This window comes from Xenopus laevis, chromosome 4L (assembly GCF_017654675.1).
Source record: "Xenopus laevis strain J_2021 chromosome 4L, Xenopus_laevis_v10.1, whole genome shotgun sequence".
NCBI lineage: Eukaryota > Metazoa > Chordata > Amphibia > Anura > Pipidae > Xenopus > Xenopus laevis.
The window spans coordinates 12,604,413-12,622,805 of NC_054377.1; the positions used below are offsets into that span (position 1 = coordinate 12,604,413).

The following is an 18,393-nucleotide window of genomic DNA, read 5'->3' on the forward strand; positions in this document are numbered from 1 at the left end:
TTCACCCATGGGACAACATAGATGTGCACTGCAAGGTCTGAGCCTAAGGAGCCATCAGGATAAATTTGAGGGTGTGAGTTTATTTGGTCTTCTAGATACTATCTAACTTACTTGAGTAGAGTGACCATTTTGACATTATTTTATACATCTCTAGACTTTATAGGTCTACTATAATATGTTAAACAAATGATGAGCTTCATAAGGTCAACATTTTCTGATCCATATTGTGAATTCTACATGTAAGTGTATTCCAGGGGTTCTCCGCCTTTTTTTTTATCTGTGAGCAACATTCAGATGTAAAAAGAGTTGGGAAGCAACACAAGCAAGAAACAAGTTCCTGGGTGGTGCCAAATAAGGGCTGTGATTGGCTATTGATGGCCCCTATGTGGACTGGCAGCCTACAGGAGACTCTGCTTGGCAGTACACTTGGTTTTTATACAACCAAAACTTGCCTCCGAGCCTGGAATTTAAAAATAAGCTCCTGATTTGAGGCCAATGAGAGCAACATCCAAGGGGTTGGGGAGCAACATGTTACACATGAGCCACTGGTTGGGGATCACTAGCGTATTCTATACTATTCAGCATAATAAACACTTATACATTAGTCTGATTATTTGTGCAAGTAAGAAGTGGGCCTCATATGAAGCATACAAATTTATCTGTATTCGAAATTTCTTTAAATGGATTCTGTCATACTTTTTATGATGTATTTTTTATTTCTTAATTTATACTGCAAATAATTTACTCTACAATATAACATGTCATTCCTGAACCAGCAAGTGTATTTTTTAATTGTATTATTGGTGTGTAGGTGCAGCTCAGGTCATTTTGCCTGGTCATGTGCATTCAGAAAGAGCCAGCACTTTAGGATGGAACTGCTTTCTGGCAGGTTGTTGTTTCTCCTACTCAATGTAACTGAATGTGTCTCAGTGGGACCTGGATTTTACTATTGAGTGCTGTTCTTAGATCTACCAGGCAGCTGTTATCTTGTGTTAGGGAAGGGAGTGATATCAATCCAACTTGCAGTACAGCAGTAAAGAGTGACTGAAGTTTATCAGAGCACAAGTCACATGACTTGGGGCAGCTGGGAAACTGACAATATGTCTAGCCCCATGTCAGATTTCAAAATTAAATATAAAAAAATCAGTTTGCTCTTTTCAGAAACAGATTTCAGTGCAGAATTCTGCTAGAGCAGCACTATTAACTGATTCATTTTGCAAAAAGGTTTTTCCCATGACAGTATCCCTTTAAAATTCAAGTCTGAGACATGGACCCTTTTTTCATAAAACGTTCAGAAAGAAGGAAACCAGACGTGTTCTGATGTTGCTCTGATCAAGAAAGAGATGGGAAAGGCCTTCTGAGGCTTCTAATCTCTTTCCTGAGCAGAGTAACATCAGATCACTTCTCTGCTTTCCTTCTGAAGGTATATCTGTCTTTAAGGGGCACATTTATCAAGGGTCAAATTTCGAAGTAAAAAATACTTCGAAACTCGACCATCGAATAAAAATACTTCGACTTCGAACATCGAAGTATTTTTCACCGAATTTGGCCATCGAACGATCGAAGTAAAATCAATTTGAACGATTTTAGCGTACGATCGAACGATTTTACTTCGATGTGTAAAGACTTAGAAAAATGCATTAGAAGGTCCCCATAGGCTAACATAGCACTTTGGCAGGTTTAATTTGGCGAAAGAGACAGTACTCAGATTATCGAATATTCAAACTATTTTACTTTGAATCAAATTCGAAGTAAATTCGAAGTCGTAGTATCCTATTCGATGGTCGAAGTATACAAAAAATTACTTCGAATTTAGATTTTTTTTTTTTACTTTCGAAAATTCCCTCGAATTCACTTCGACCCTTGATAAATCTGCCCCAAAATGTACAGTTAAAAATACACTTGGAGGCAACATTTCAACCAACACTCGAAAAAGAAATCAAATCAAATCATGTGCCGTAAGCAAAATGTATTCATCTATAAAATTTGGAATACTCTTCTAATAACCTCTTGCAGCCTTCAGACTATTCATATGCAATAGCAACAGAGGGAGGCAGCAGGTGATTAAAACTAAATTAAAAATGTACGTCATCTGGGCTATTAAAGCTACGGCCGTCCTCTAAGCACCATTGTGCCATAGCAGCAAAGGGACATTCCGAAGTCATTAAAAATAAAGGCTTTCCAGAAAAAGAACCAAATTTATGAAGGATATTTTTCACATACAGTATTATTAGCAGTGGGACCTTTAGGCAGCTTAAACAGAATATCCAGAGCACGTGAAAAAAAGAACTTGAAAACTTTCTTTAAAAAAAAAATTCTTTCTCCAAATTAATGTTAAACTAGGAATATCATTCATCATCAAATGTAAGGGCCATCAAAAATAGTATAAACATATATAATACACAAAAACCATGAATATCTTGTAAATTATATCCTATAAATTATATTATAAACAGTGAGTGCTGATGTCATCAGTAGGGATGGGCGAATTTTTGCCGAAACGAAACGGGTCAAATTCGCCAATCCCTAGTCATCAGTTATAAACGCTGAGTAGTGATTTCATTTCTGTCACATGACTCACTGAAACTTGTGTATTATAATAAATAAAGTACCCCCAGTTGTAAAATATGAGGATATTAGAAGTCACCTCGGAGTTCCATGACCTGAATAAAAACGTCCTTCGGCCTCCGGTTTTTATATATTCATGAAACTCCTTGGTGATTTATAATATCCTTATAATTTACAAGAGGGGGTAATTTAGTCACTATATAATACTCAATCTTGTAATCCTTAAAATCGGAGTTTAGTGATGTCATTTCTGTCACATGACTCAGTGAAACTTGTGTATTATAATAAATAAAGTACCTCCTGTTGCAAAATATGAGGATATTAGAAGTTACCTCGAAGCTGCATGACCTCGGCCTACGGCCTTGTGTTTTTATATGGTCATGGAACTCCTCGTTAACATATAATATCCTTATATTTTACAAGAGGGAGTACTTTATTCACATTTATTTATTGTACATTCATAGTATCTCCATTGGCCCTACGTGTTTCGTACCCCCAGGGCACTTAATCATGGGTTCATGCCCTTGCTGAGTTTATTGTTGTCCTTATAGCCAGAGAAATGTATTTACTAGTTTATTTTGATAAATATCAATCTATCCAATTGGCTTTTTATCATTTAGGAGGGAGGTTTTTTTTTTTATCATCAAGGGAGGTTTTTTTTGTTATATTCCCTGCATTTGAAAGATTTGAAAAAGGTTACCAATTATTTTCCTAAGCAAAAGAAAATCAGAGCAGCCTCTTTCTTTCTCCTGACAACTTCCTTGACTACTTGGTGGTCAGACGGGTCAGAAAATGACCAGCAGGTGGCGCTGTTGTAACAAAATTAAGTCATATTAACAGTACATGTTTCCTATAATATCTTGGGGAAAAAAATTAAATAAATAAATTGCAGAAGTTTTTAGAATAGCACTCTCATCAATTTTACATTCACTTATTTTAAAGGTTTACTTATCCTTTAAAACATTTTATACATAAAAAAAAGCTATGGATTTTTTTAAAAAAACATATATATATACAGTATATATATATATATATATATATATATATATATATATATATATATATATATATAGTTTTATTTATATGTGTATGCCTAATTTTCTACCATAAATTTATCATGATAAAACTATATATAAATGTTTGTTTTTTAGATTTTTAAAAATATGTATAATTTTCTATTCATATGTGTTTGCCTAATTGACTACCATAATATTACCATGATAAAAATTATATTTATATATTTTTTATTTAAATGCGTATACTTAATTTTCTACCATAATTTTTTTTCCAGAAATGTATGGCTATTATTTTTTTTACAACATTAGGTTTGCGTATATCATAGTTTTGATTATAAACATGTAAAGAATTTTTAAACCAATATCTCGATAGCATTAATTATAAAAAGCATTTTGGATACATTTTAGCCATAAATTTATAATTTCAAATATGTCTATGTATACGTATAACAACATGCATACATCACAGGTTTAATATATATTTAATAGTGAGTGCAAATATATAATTTGTTGAATTGGAAGAAGCAATTCAGAATGAAACAGTAAGGGGCAAATTTACTTAAGGTCGAATATCGAGGGTTAATTAACCCTCGATATTCGACTGCCGAATTGAAATCCTTCGTCTTCGAATATCGAAGTCGACGGATTTACCGCAATTCGTTCGATCGAACGATTGAACGAAAAATCGTTCAATCGAACAATTAAATCCTTTGAATCGTTCAATTTCGAAGGATTTTAATCCATCGATCGAACGATTTTTCTTCGACCAAAAAAAGATAGCAAAGCCTATGGGGACCTTCCCCATAGGCTAACATTGACTTCGGTAGGTTTTAGGTGGCGAAGTAGGGGGTCGAAGTTTTTCTTTAAAGAGACAGTACTTCGACTATCGAATGGTCGAATAGTCAAACGATTTTTAGTTCGAATCGTTACATTCAAAGTCGTAGTCGAAGGTCGAAGTAGCCCATTGGATGGTCGAAGTAGCCAAAAAAACTATTCGAAATGCGAAGTATTTTTTCCTCTATTCCTTCACTAGAGCTAAGTAAATGGGCCCCAATATGAACAACAGACAAAATGCTGAGTTATGTATTAATGTCAATAAAATAACAACAAACCTACGGTTGGAAAGTACTTTTTCAAATACTAGATTCGGCAATGGTTGAAATGTCTATTAACTGTATATTTGAGCAGATGGTGGTACTGTAAGACATTTCCAAGCTCAATAAATGCAGGAACAAATATGGCGGCGAGAGCAGGGGAGAAACATTATTACCATGTATTAAGCTTGGATTTAAAAAAAGAACGTTTCGGAGCAATGCCAAGGTCAAGCTCATATAGGGGCAGATATACATAGGGTCGAATATCGAGGGTTAATTAACCCTCAATATTCGACTGCCGAATGTAAATCCTTCGACTTCGAATATCGAAGTCGAAGGATTTACCGCAAATAGTACGATCGTTTGATTCGAAGGATTTTAATCGATCGAACGATTTTTCTTCGACCTAAAAAACATTAGAAAGCCTATGGGTGGCGAAGTAGGGGGTCAAAGTTTTTTTTAAAGAGACAGTATTTTGACTATTAAATGGTCGAATGGTCGAACTATTTTTAGTTCAAATCGTTCGATTCAAAGTCGTAGTCGAAGGTCGAAGTAGCCTATTCGATAGTTGAAGTAGCCAAAAAAATCATTCGAAATTCAAACTTTTTTTTATTCTATTCCTTCACTCGAGCTAAGTAAATCTGCCCCATAATGTTTTACCCTTCAACTTGAATGCAAAAACAACATATATGTAGAGTGGATTCCCAAGCTCTCAATTACTTGGGTGAACCAATGCAAATGAATGTGTCATTGCTAGGGATGGGCGAATTTGACCTATTTCTCTGGACGACAATTTTTTTAATTTTTTAGACGTGCATCATTTTTTTTGCATCATTTTTTTTGACGCACAAAATATTTTTTCTCCCATTGGAGTCTATGGGCGTCATTTCCGTGGCGAAACTCGGCAAGAATGCCTAGGTAAAGGAACTAATAAGGCCTAAAAAATATATATATATAAATTGTTCTTATTGGTGCTTCTTTTGACAATGTTACATATGACTTCTCCCATCTTCGTCTGGAAGCTGGCAGTTTGGAACCAGCTCTTAATTTTAGGGGTATGTTTCTTATTGGGAAAATAAAAGTGCAAGCTCTTCCATTCAGTACAGCTAAAATCTGAAATTTCAAGTCCATCTTTCTGTGCCGAGAATATGGCGATACCAAGCTGTGGAAACACGCTACACCATAAACGTTGGCATTTCTCGTAAATATCAGTAGATTTTACATTTTACAACAAACAGGAAAGATTTTGTGAAGCACATGCTCAGCCTATTTAAAAAATAAAAATAAAAAATGAATTATTTTAAACAAAGCAGATGTACAGCTGGGAGTGTCTTGAATACTCCACTGTCCGGTCTATTGATGTGCGTTTGAAAAATAACAAGCATGGGTGGTTTGTCTTAATTTGGTCATTTTCTCTGCCATGCATATCATTATAGACGCTATTACTACCGAAGTTTGAGATGTGTTAAGGAGGATACATTTACTTGTCCAGAGTTGCTTTTCTCTTGCTAACGATCAAGGGAGCAAACGTTATCGTCGATATATCGAACTAACCTGACAAAGTCAGTCATCACCATTGGATATTTAGAAAATATAGTTCTTGCTCCTGCAAGAGTCGTAAGCCAAAGTACGTTGCAAAATGAAAGCACTGTATATATTCTATGATAAAAAATATCTACTAAAGATTGACTTCCGTTTTCCGATTGTAGTGCATCCCATCTTCTCAGGCCGGTTAACATGGTTGGACATTGCAAGCCCGTATCTCCTTCTTGTCCTTGCAGCTGGTAAACTGAGAACTTTTGAACCGCTTCTTCACAGTCATGAACCTCTCTTGTATTCCACCCCCGCAGAATTTGCTGCAGTCTGTCCATGCAGTCCATGGTTTCATTTTACATACTTTAAAAAGAAAGAAAACACAGTCTGAAAAATCTATGAAGGGTGACAACGCATTATTAGCGACTATTGCAGTTAGCAGACATGGCCTCAACTACAAATCTGTCGACTTCTGAGATCCTATATGATGATTGACACCAGGTCCGGACTGAGAATCAAAATAGTCCCTGGCATTTCAAGTACACAGAGGCCCAATCAGCCCACACAGAGGCCCAAACAGCCCCCACCAGCCCACTAAATAATGACTTTCTATGGGACCTTATAGCAGCCCCTCTGGCATTTGCCAGAACCCACAGATTGCCAGTCCGGCCCTGATTGACACCATTGTCTTTACCTCCATGACAGTTCTATTAGGATTCTGGAAATCTATGAAAAATTCGAGAATTGGGACATAAACCCCCAGCCCATAGGCCCTAGAATATAAATTATTGAACATCACACAAGGATCACCATAAATAAAAAGGCAATATACAGTATATTCAACACCATGCCATGATACCCCAATAAAAACAACTTAAAAACAAGCAGCGATGCATGAAGCACCATTTACATATATGGCAGAAAAATCAAACAAGTCTGCACAGATAAAGGTCTATAGGGAAATATTCCAATATTGATTTGAAGGCAACCAGCCTAAGTAGATGTGGAATCTTTTGGCAGACACAAATAAAATAAAAAAGCCCAGAGTTTGTGGAGCGCACCATCCCAGGTTGTGTATGAATACAAAATTCCAAAAGTATTTGGCACCCTCCGTGCCTTTGTATCCGTAAGTGGCTACTATGGCCCAATAATGTTAATTGTTGAATGGGCGTGGTGACCAAGTTTGAGAGTGTCCAATAATAAGAAAGTGAGTGGGTCGGCAATCAAATCCAAATGGCGGGGACTAGAGGTTTGGTCGTCACCAAATCACTGGGTAATATGTGACCCTTGCTTGAATGATAAGGTAAAAAGTCAGTAAAATGCCCTGGGCTTAGCAATATCCTGCCCCCGCAATGAATGGAAACATATTACCAACCATATCTCCAATGTAGTCACTGTCCCGTTTTCAAAGTGGCTCTATGTCACCAATACGCCTGAGTCTCCTCAACTTTAGCGCAACACCAATCTCCAGAAGAGGAATCCCTGCTCATTCCATGCAGCACCTCAACAGCCGTTTCGCCACGAGTGTGGCTTTGCCAAGATAATTGATAACCATTCAATGTCCCATGAACTCTTGCTATGGACCATACTTTTACCCCCAAGTTCCTTTCTAAACTTATTCTGTATGTCCTCTCTTTTACCCCCACGATGAAGATGGCTACTTGGTGTCCCATATACAGATGATTCCATCAGGATTTCACATTTTGTTGCACCTTGTCCAGACACCATTTTTTTTAGAGCTAAATCCTGCCTCTAGATGGTGATAGAGTGCATTTTTTTTCAATACATTTTTTTCTGATGAAAACTAGCACCATCTAGAGGCTGGACGTAGCACTAACAAAATGAAACCAAATAAAACGCAACAAAACGTGAAATCCAGATGGCTTCATTTGTACTAGGCTGAAATATAAGATACATATGTTTGCATTGAGCTTCCAAGAAACTTAAAGTGCTTTACAAGGATCAAGGCAGCCATCAAAGTATGGCAGGCCAACAGGAGATAAAAATTCACCATCTGTGTGCTTTGCCCAAAGGATTAGAATAAAAGAAAGGTGCCATACTATGTATGGCCTTATCCACTCTCTGGTTGGAGAGGGGACCTTGTGTGTCCACCTTAAAGGAGAATACCCTACTCTACATAGATCCCCCTCCCTTTCCCCCCCAGCCTAATTGTTACCCGGGCAAATGCCACTAACGTTTTACTTACCCCTCGGTGCAGATTTAGGCATCAGAGTTCACGGGTGCCATCTACAGCTCTTTGGAAATCTTCGGAATGAGACCGGCATATCGTTGCATGCGCAGTTGAAGCAATTTTATGCGCCGGTCTCATTAAGAAGATTTACCGAAGCGGCTGAAGATGGTGCCCGTAACTCCAATGACTGAATCTGCACCGAAGGGTAAGTAAAAGTAAAGTGTAAAGAGGGCATTTGCCCGGAGTAACACTTCATTTGGGGGGAGGAGGGAGGGGGGTCTTTGTAGGGTAGGTGGGTAGGGTTTTTTTTAATGTTGGGGCTGAATTCTCCTTTAAAGGAACAGTAACATCAAAAAAAAAATTTAAAATTTCGTTAGAATACATGGAAAAAAACCACTAAGACAAATTAAACTTTCAAATCGCTAAGTCTTACCGAAACTACGCTTGCGCTCCTCTTCAGAAAGCGATCAGGCGATCCATCGTACGGCACTCGATTTCTCCTCCTTGCCTTCCTTATAGGAGATAGTCAGGGAGGAGTAATCGAGCAACGCACGATGGATCGGCGCTGTGTTGCCTTTTCTGAAGAGGAGCGCAAGCGGAATTTTTAGTTATTTCTTAATAAAGACTTGAAAGTTTAATTTGTTTTGGTGTTTTTTTTAATGTATTCTAACGAATTCTTTAAAAAAAACTTGTTACTTATTAGTGATGGGCGAATCGCGTCAAAACCGTTGCGCGTCAACACTATTTGGACACCCATTGACTTTAATGCTGGCATCAAAATTGACGTGGGCGTCAATTTTCGAGTTTCGCAAATTTTTCACCAGGAGAAATTCGCCCATTACTATTACTGGTCCTTTAAGTGATGCCCAGGGTCACAAGGTGTTGCCACAGAGAATGGAACCAGCCAGGGTCTCCAACATGAGATCCCACATCAAAGACTGATCACTTAACATCTAAGCAGACTCCTCTCCCTGTAACTTTAGACTTCAATCAAAGTAAAAAAAAGGTATTGGGTTTGGGTCGATTCTCTGTAATAAATAAAGGTACTGCACAGTAAGCACCAAGAGAAGAACAAAACTTAGATTGAAACGTTATTTTCATTTCCTGATACTTTGTGCCAAGAAGTGATCTCACTTGAGCTATAACCGTATATATATGTATAAATGTAAAATAACACAATTTTCTGAAAGGTTTAAATGATTTGAACTAGTCTCAGCTCCCGTTTGATACGCCTACATTTGTCATTAAAATCTTTTATCTAGGTGTACTCCCATGTCACAGCACAACAATGGAAGCTGAGAGGGACGCCAACGCAAAAACCGAACCGTGTTCAACTTTTTGAAAAGGTGCTTTTTACCACTGGCATCGTCTGTATTGTTTCTATGGATACAAATTAGTTGGGAACAATTGAGCAAGAACTGTCTGGTGCTACAGTCATGAATCCTAATGTTCTGACAGAGCTGATACGTTTCAGTTTAGCCGTTCTTTCTTACATACCAGGGTATTGTTCTCCATCGGAATCTTCCTTTATTTTTTCACTCCTTCTCTTCTCTCGGGCATCCTTTAAACGCCTTCGTTCAGTCCCGGAACTTTTTTGACATTTACGTAATCTGCATTTTTTGCGTTGCACGGTTTCTGGACAGACGCCACCTCCGAACTGTGGCTCCATTGTAATCATTCGGGTACGAATCATGTGACCCTTTCCGCATGACTTATTACACTCAGACCAGTAAGACCACTCAGTTAATTCACAGCTTATAGCTAAAAGAAAAGAAACATAAAATATAATGGAGCATATTGGTTGACTTCCATTAGCCTAGCTATGGCTTGGATCATTAGGTGGTATGTCATGCTTTTTGGTATTAGGGATGCACAGAATCAACTACTTGGGATTCGGCAGAATCCCAGAATCCTTTGTGAAAGATTCATTGTATACCAAAATTAATCCTAATTTGCATATGAAGATGCAAATTAGGGTTGGGAAAGGAAAAAGTGGGACAAACATTTTTTACTTCCTTGTTTTGTGAATAGTGATGGGCGAATGTATTCTCCAGGCGCAAATTCACGGCGAATTTGTGCGATTCGCCCCCAGCGAATAAAATTGTGAAACGGGCGCGAAAATTCGATGGCGAATATGCGCCGCTGTCCAAAAAAATGGACGCCGGCGTCAAAAATGAGACGCCGGCACCGTTTCACAAATTTTTCGCTGAAACTAAACGGTGCAAATTCACCCATCACTATTTATGAAGTAAAGTCACGTGATTTCCATTCATACCCCTAATTTTCATATGCAAATTAGGATTCGGGTTTGGTTTTGCCAGGCACAAGGATTCTGCCGAATCCTGAACCTAATCCTGGATTTGGTACATCCATAGTTGGTATATACTGTAGTGTAATCAGATAATGGTCACTTAAGTCTAATATGGCTGTTGTCTTGTCTTCCTCAATGAGTGTATTTGCGTCTATAGTGGGTGGTAGGGGAGAAGAGGCCATTATATCTCCCCATTTAGTGCTTGACAGCCAAGGGGCAGGGGACAAGCAACAGAGAAGGGGTGCCATGAATGAAGGCAATTGAACCACCTTGTCCAAGTAGTTAGTGCCAGACAAAGGGGGCAGGATGAAAGGGCCGTTATGTCTCCCAATTTAGTCCTGAATTAGACCTGAAGCTTGATAAAGGACTCAGTGGAGCCTGAAACGTTGCCCTTAATTTGTATGCACATGGGCCAATTAAACGACGGATTCATTTCTCACTATTATCAGAGTGCTACTGGTTTCATTTCACATGGAATGCAGGACCTGAGGGGCAGGCAAAGGTCATCCAGTTTGAGCACCTGACACCCTTTTCTGGTGTGAAATTAAGGGTTTGAGCACTCCACAATTGATAAACCCCAATTTACACCTTGACAGCCAAGGGGCAGGAAGAAAGCAGCAGGGATGGGGGGCTTCAGGAATGAAAGGAATGAAACCACTTTGTTAAAGTCGGGAGTGCCAGACAGGAGAAAAGTTGACTAGAACCATAAAGGAAGTGTTTTTGTGTCTATATAATGGGGACAGGAAGAAGGGGCTGTTATATCTCCATATTTACAGTAGTCCTTGACAGCCAAGGGGCAGTAAAAAAACAGCAGAGAGGGGGTGTCAGGAATGAAGGGAATTGAACCACCTTGTTCAAGTAGGGAGTGTCAGACGGGGAGAAGGAGAACCATAAATGAAGGGAAGAGAGAAGCATAGAAGCCATCCAATTGCTTCTTCTTTTGAGCTTGTATTACTATATCGGTGTCATGCTATGCACATCCCTGTGAAAGACAGTAAATATTGGTTTCTCTGGGCTTGTATTAGATGCCCCATAATGGGCTTTGTATTTTATTAATGGATGTCAAACCACCCCAGTGAATGCCTGTAGAATAATCCCTGGAGTAGAGAGACATGAGGATTATACTCTTCCTCTAGTGATGACAGGAGTTAGGCCATTCTGCACTAAATTTCATAAAAAATCCCCCCCCCCAACCACTGTACATACGGCATTCAGGAAGCATGCACTTCTCCACTTGTTTCAGTTCCTCATTGCAATCTCCAAGTTCAGCCGGGGACTTCAACATTCTCTGTCTGGTTCTGGTGCCTTTGCCACAAGTAACGCTGCAGTCGCTCCAGTCAGACCAAGGGGACAGCACGCACGGGATGGTGTCTGTGGACAACACAAATATAAGATAGATAAACAACTATTCTTGCCTCTTGTTGACGTTATTACACCAGCAAATCTGTTTTGTACAATCAATGTATCAATGTAAACCACTCAAAACAAGAAGAAGTAGGAAAATTGGGTCTCCTGCTTCTGATATTTTATTAGTTGGCTTTGGAACATTGTTGGTTGGATTTGCTTCCATTCAGCCACAAGAGCGTTAGTGAAAGTGGACAATGGCTTGTAGTTGGCGTTCCAGTCCATTCATAGATGTTCACTGTGTTGGAAGTTCATCCATCTCAGCAAACGTAATCTGTTCAGACCTCATTCTCTTCATTGGGGTATTATCAATATTCCCCAAACTCACTCAAAATAGAAAGCACAGAATCATTATAAATGCCATTTTATGGTTTTCTTTAAATGCAGTGTCGGACTGGCCCACCAGGATACCAGGATTCCTGGTGGGCCCAAAGATGGTGGGCTTCTAAAAATTTGACCTATTTCATAGCCATTCCTTATTTCAATGAGAACAAAGAGGCTAAATAGATGGAATAATAGATTATAATATTATAGTATTAGTATTTAAAGATAAGAGACTAGGAGATTAGAGGTTGAGTGAGAAGAAGAAAAATAGTACTAATAGTATCTATCTATCTATCTATCTATCTATAATCTCTCTCTCTCTCTCTCTCTCAAAGTGCAGGGAAGTCTATAGGCGATTCATTTTTTTGACTAGCATGTCAATGGGCATGCTAGCCGAAACATGTCAAAAACTGAGGACGCGTCCAGGTAGATTCAGCTATAGATGCATCGAGAACCTTTGGCCATATAGTGGACATCCCAATATAACATTAGAGATGTCGCGAACTGTTCGCCGGCGAACTTGTTCGCGCGAACATCGGGTGTTCGCGCTCGCCGGAAGTTCGCGAACGTCGCGCGACGTTCGCCATTTTGGGTTCGCCATTGTTGGCGCTTTTTTTTGCCCTCTCACCCCAGACCAGCAGGTACATGGCAGCCAATCAGGAAGCTCTCCCCTGGACCACTCCCCTTCCCTATAAAAACCGAAGCCCTGCAGCGTTTTTTCACTCTGCCTGTGTGTGCTGAAGAGATAGTGTAGGGAGAGAGCTGCTGCCTGTTAGTGATTTCAGGGACAGTTGAAAGTTTGCTGGCTAGTAATCGTTTTGATACTGCTCTGTTATTGGAGGGACAGAAGTCTGCAGGGGTTTGAGGGACATTTTAGCTTAGGTAGCTTTGCTGGCTAGTAATCTACCTTCTACTGCAGTGCTCTGTATGTAGCTGCAGTGGGCAGCTGTCCTGCTTCTGATCTCATCTGCTGACTGCTGCAATAACAGTAGTCCTTGTAAGGACTGCTTTTATTTATTTTTTTGTTGTTTTACTACTACTACTACTACTACTACTATAAGAGCCCAGTGCTATTAGTCTAGCAGTGTTGGGGAGTGGGACTGGTGTGCTAATCTGCAAAAAATTACTATTTTCAGCATTTATATGGCATATTTTTTCTGGCAACTGTGCTTCAGTGGCTGCGACCAAAAAAGCTGGGCAAACAATGCCTACAAGGTCAACGTATGGCAAAAAATGACTATTTTCAGCATTTATATGGCATATTTTTTCTGGCAACTGTGCTTCAGTGGCTGCGTCCAAAAAAACTGGGCAAACAATGTCTACAAGGTCAACGTATGGCGAAAAATGACTATTTTCAGCATTTATATGGCATATTTTTTCTGGCAACTGTGCTTCAGTGGCTGCGTCCAAAAAAACTGGGCAAACAATGCCTACAAGGTCAACGTATGGCAGTTGTTTAAAGAGAACAGTAGATTACTAGCCAGCAAAGCTACCTAAGCTAAAATGTCCCTCAAATCCCTGCAGACTTCTGTCCCTCCAATACAGAGCAGTATCAAGCAGATTACTAGCCAGCAAACTTACTATCATCTGTCCCTGAAATCACTAACAGCTCTCCCCCTACACTATCTCTTCCAAGCACACACAGGCAGATTTTTCAGATACATTTTTGCCCTTGATCCCCCTCTGGCATGCCACTGTCCAGGTCGTTGCACCCTTTAAACAACTTTAAAATCATTTTTCTGGCCAGAAATGTCTTTTCTAGATGTTAAAGTTCGCCTTCCCATTGAAGTCTATGGGGTTCGCGAACCGTTCGCGAACCGCTCGCGTTTTTGCGCAAGTTCGCGAATATGTTCGCGAACTTTTTTTCCGACGTTCGCTACATCCCTATATAACATATCATATGAGAAGACTCTAAGTCAACTATTAATATTTGGACTTACTTTTTATTATCTGTCTTTCAAATTGACATACTGTGCCAGATTTCCAAAATAATATGTGTATCTTGGATTAGTTCCATAATATATTGTAGAGGGAATCATGATGGTAGAACTGCTGAAGCTTCTGAGATAAAAGGAGGGTTAACTGATTTGCTGAAGATCATTACAATAAAACTTTCCAAATTAAAAGTTTGGTGCCTTCTTCTCAGCCTGTAGCCTGGTTTGAATCATTAACTCAAATGGCTACTGTATTCTGGAAACTATCTGCTCTGGATGGGTTCCTCGGTGCATATCCGTAACTATGTAATGACAATAAATTGTAGCTTTAGACGGGCGCAGGAAATTTGTGATAAATCACTCTGAGATTACCAGACTGTTTGGCTTTTGCATTATCTCTGTGAAAGGAGCCCAGAGAGGACAGCCAATGATCTATGCATCATTACGGCACATGTAAAGAGAGATGACAATAACCCACAGAGAGAGCACATTTGTGAGTGAAAAGCTTTCAGGGAGTACAGAATAGAAGCTCCTCAGCAGAGGCTCCTCTGGGGCTCATTAGAGTACAGCAGAAGTTTGGAAAAGCGTTTCATTGGTCCAAGGAAAATGTACTGTACTTTGCAGAGTTCTTATATTGAGGTTTATTATCCTACTGCAAAATTCTTTCACATTATACATTTTAATTGCATGGCACATACACCATATTCTTGGGGAACGTATGAATTGGGGCACACCAGTCAGGTGTAATAATGTAGATATAAATGGGGTATGATGTGCCAATTCAGTAACCAATGGGGAAGCCACGATCTGAACCTACCTGGCACTTTCATTAATCTTCTCAAAGCCAACTCCCAATGGCTACTGCCCAGATGTACAGTAGACATTCTTAATATTAATGACTTTTTGAAACCAAGCAAAAAAAAGGATATTTCGACATTCAGGACACCGCACCTTCAAGTGTTGGATTACAGACTTTACTATCCAATAGGCATCTATCTTCTTTAAGCTGATTTGGTGAGGTGGAACTGGGTGTAGTTAGGGGCACATTGAGCTAAACTGATCATTGGCCAATCTGATCATACAGAGAGGCCTACTGGCTTCATGAGGACCAGATGAATACATTGTTATGGTCCTCGTCTGGTGGAAAAATCAAATTTGATTACTGGTGGTGGCTGAACCCAACATCAAGTAGATTTATGTTAGAGCATGGCAGAATAACCAAAGCAAATAATAAAAAATATACAAATAGATGAAGAAAATGTATTGCATATTATGTCATCATACCATAAAGGTGAACTATTGATTGCAACACCTTAATAAGAATGATCCTTTATCTATAACAGGGCAACCAAGCTGAAGGCCCAAAGATCGGTTGTGACCCTTCAACAAAATGTTCCACCCCCATGCATGAATGGTAACATCACATAGAGATGGAGCAAATTCTGATTGGACATCACAAACATCACTGTGGAACACTGTGAAGGCATTCCCTTCTATGAATGAGGTGAGTTTTATTTAAAGGGCATGCAAAGGTGAAAAAATTAAATCCAATCTTTACTTTCTTTGATGAAAAAGAAACCTATCTCCAATACACTTTAATTAAAAAATGTGTACAGTTTTATAAGAAACCTGACTGTATGCAGTGAAATTCTCCCTTCATTTACTGCTGTGGATAGGAATTGTCAGACGGTCCCTAACTGCTCTGCAGGGAAACAATCATACTTATGAACAGTAGGGGGAGCCCCCACCTTACTTCCCAGCCATGCAGAACTCAAGCAGCTTTGTTTGTTTCCCTGTAGAGCAGTCGGCGACTGTGTAGAGATTTGTATTGGATTTTATTTTTGCCTTTACATCCCCTTTACTGTTTCCAACTCCAGCTACAGGGACAAAGATCATGGAGCCAGATTTAAACAGATAAACTGGGATTCTATTTGGAGGATTATTTTGCCGCAGCCACTGGTTCTGCAGAGTTGGAGAACGTTTGTATTAAACAATACAAAAACTATAAAATCCACATTAGATTACATGACAACACAGGACCCAGTGCAGTCTGTATATTCTGATTATTAATCAGTCTTGCTGTATCGGCTTCTGGCAGATATTATTTGACTTGTGCTGCTTTGATCATTTATGACGATCCCTAAGCAGCCCAGACCACACTGAGCATGTGCACAGTCTTGGTCTTGCAAAGATGTATAACAAAGTTACAAGATGGTGACCCCCTGTGGCCAACTTTGAAAGCATAAATCATTTGTTTGATTAGTCTTATCATGCAGTAAGTTCATGTTTATGTTTAGTATACAAAATACAGCATTTCTAGCCTTGTTCTAGTTTAGACTTTACGTTCCCTGTAAATGAAGGGTCAATGCTAAATCAAGTCTGCTCCATTTGTTTGTTTCTGTATATACTCTCAAAATTTTTGGTCCCAAAAATGTTTCCGAACCTATGTGAGTGGGTTCTGAGAAGAAAGGGAAGGGAGAAGACTTACGACACTCGGGCATCATGCATTTCTCAACCTCCGTTGTGTCGGCTTTGCACATTGATCCATCTGCTGGAGTCATCTTTATCATCCTGTGCCGCTTCTTCATACCCATCCCGCAGGTGGCACTGCACTCCTCCCAATCTGCCCATTCCGTCACTATGCAGCTGCTTGGCTCTAGGATGACATTGAAGAAAAATGTCAGTCTCATCATGCAGCATATAAACCAAAACATAGTTCCAATCCTTTAACTGTGAAAATAAAAGTACAAATATAAGACCTGAAGGCTGGTGAGCAATCTCCTGCTGAAGGACTTTCTTACTACAAAGCACTGGAGGCAGAATAAGTACCACCATTAACACGCGGAGGCCGATTTATCAAAAGTCGCATTCTAATGGTTTTTGAAACCACGACTAAACCCACTTTCTCTAAAACCACGAATGTCGTGAATTTTATTAAAAGATCCAAACTAAAAAAAAACCAAGAATGAAAAAAGTACTGAATGATCAAAAAAATATATACAAATACCTGGAACACCTTTAAAAATGTGAGTTTTTTTAATAATTCCTAAAAAAAATTAGAAGACCTCTAAAAGCCCGAATTGATTAATTTCAGGTTTCTCCCCTTTGCTCATCCCACCCAAGAGCTGACACTGCCGGCTTCCGGCCTGTCAATAAATAGACTTGCACCTGCCCTGCCCTCCCCCCCCCCTTCGAATTACGGGAAATTCTGATTTTTAAAAATGATTTCCTTTTTATGTGTAATAATAAAACAGTAGCTTGTACTTGATCTCAACTAAGATATAATTAATCCTTATTGGAAGCAAAATCAGCCTATTGGGTTTATTCAATGTTTTAATTATTTTTTAGTAGACTTAAGGTATAAAGATCCAAATTATGAAAAAATCCCTTATCTGGAAAATCCCAGGTCCTCCGTGGGTTTCGTCCCAGCCGGCATATCACTGATGTGGGGTCCTACATCTGTTTGGGTACCTGCAGAATCCCCACAAAATGGTCGGGTTTTGGGCAAAAAGTCCTCGACTCCCTGACCATGTGGGTGGTCTGCAGGTAACCCACCTCGGTACCCAGCTAAGGTGCAGGACTGATCCCCTTCCCTTTACCCCTAGGGATCTGGCAATTTTTTCCCCTTACATGTCTGAGCAGGCTCCGGAGTGACTTCACTTATGGTTTCACAGTAAGTATCTATTTCTGTCATATTTGCAACAATATAACAGAATGCTCTCTTATACAGATAGCCAGAATCTCAGCCGTAAAGCAGAGCAGGACCGCTGCTTACAATGGGGATCAGATAGGATCTGTGCAGCCACTGGGATAGAACGCTCTGTTATTAGTGATAGGTCGAATTTGCGCCGTTTTGCTTCGCTGAAAAATTTGCGAATTTCCTGCAAAATTCGCAAAATGGCAAAAAATTCACAAAACGTCATCCATTTCTTTGGCGTATATGCGCCAGCGTCCAAAAAACTCCGGCATCCATTTCTTTTTGACGCCGGCAAATTTCCGTGGCCGTTTAGCTAATTTA

General features: G+C 39.4%; 1 protein-coding gene across 1 annotated transcript in view; it reads right to left on the reverse strand.

The window, feature by feature from the left end:
• Positions 1-5,502: 5,502 nt before the first annotated feature.
• spon1.L (spondin 1, extracellular matrix protein L homeolog) overlaps positions 5,503-18,393 on the reverse strand; it is a 199,104-nt gene continuing 186,213 nt past the window's right edge. The window contains exons 13-16 of the mRNA XM_018257439.2: positions 16,864-17,031; positions 11,920-12,084; positions 9,900-10,163; positions 5,503-6,574 (exon numbers count right to left, since the gene is read on the reverse strand). Coding sequence (XP_018112928.1) covers positions 6,411-6,574; positions 9,900-10,163; positions 11,920-12,084; positions 16,864-17,031 — 761 coding nt within the window. The 3' untranslated portion in view covers positions 5,503-6,410. The remainder of the gene's footprint in view (positions 6,575-9,899; positions 10,164-11,919; positions 12,085-16,863; positions 17,032-18,393) is intronic.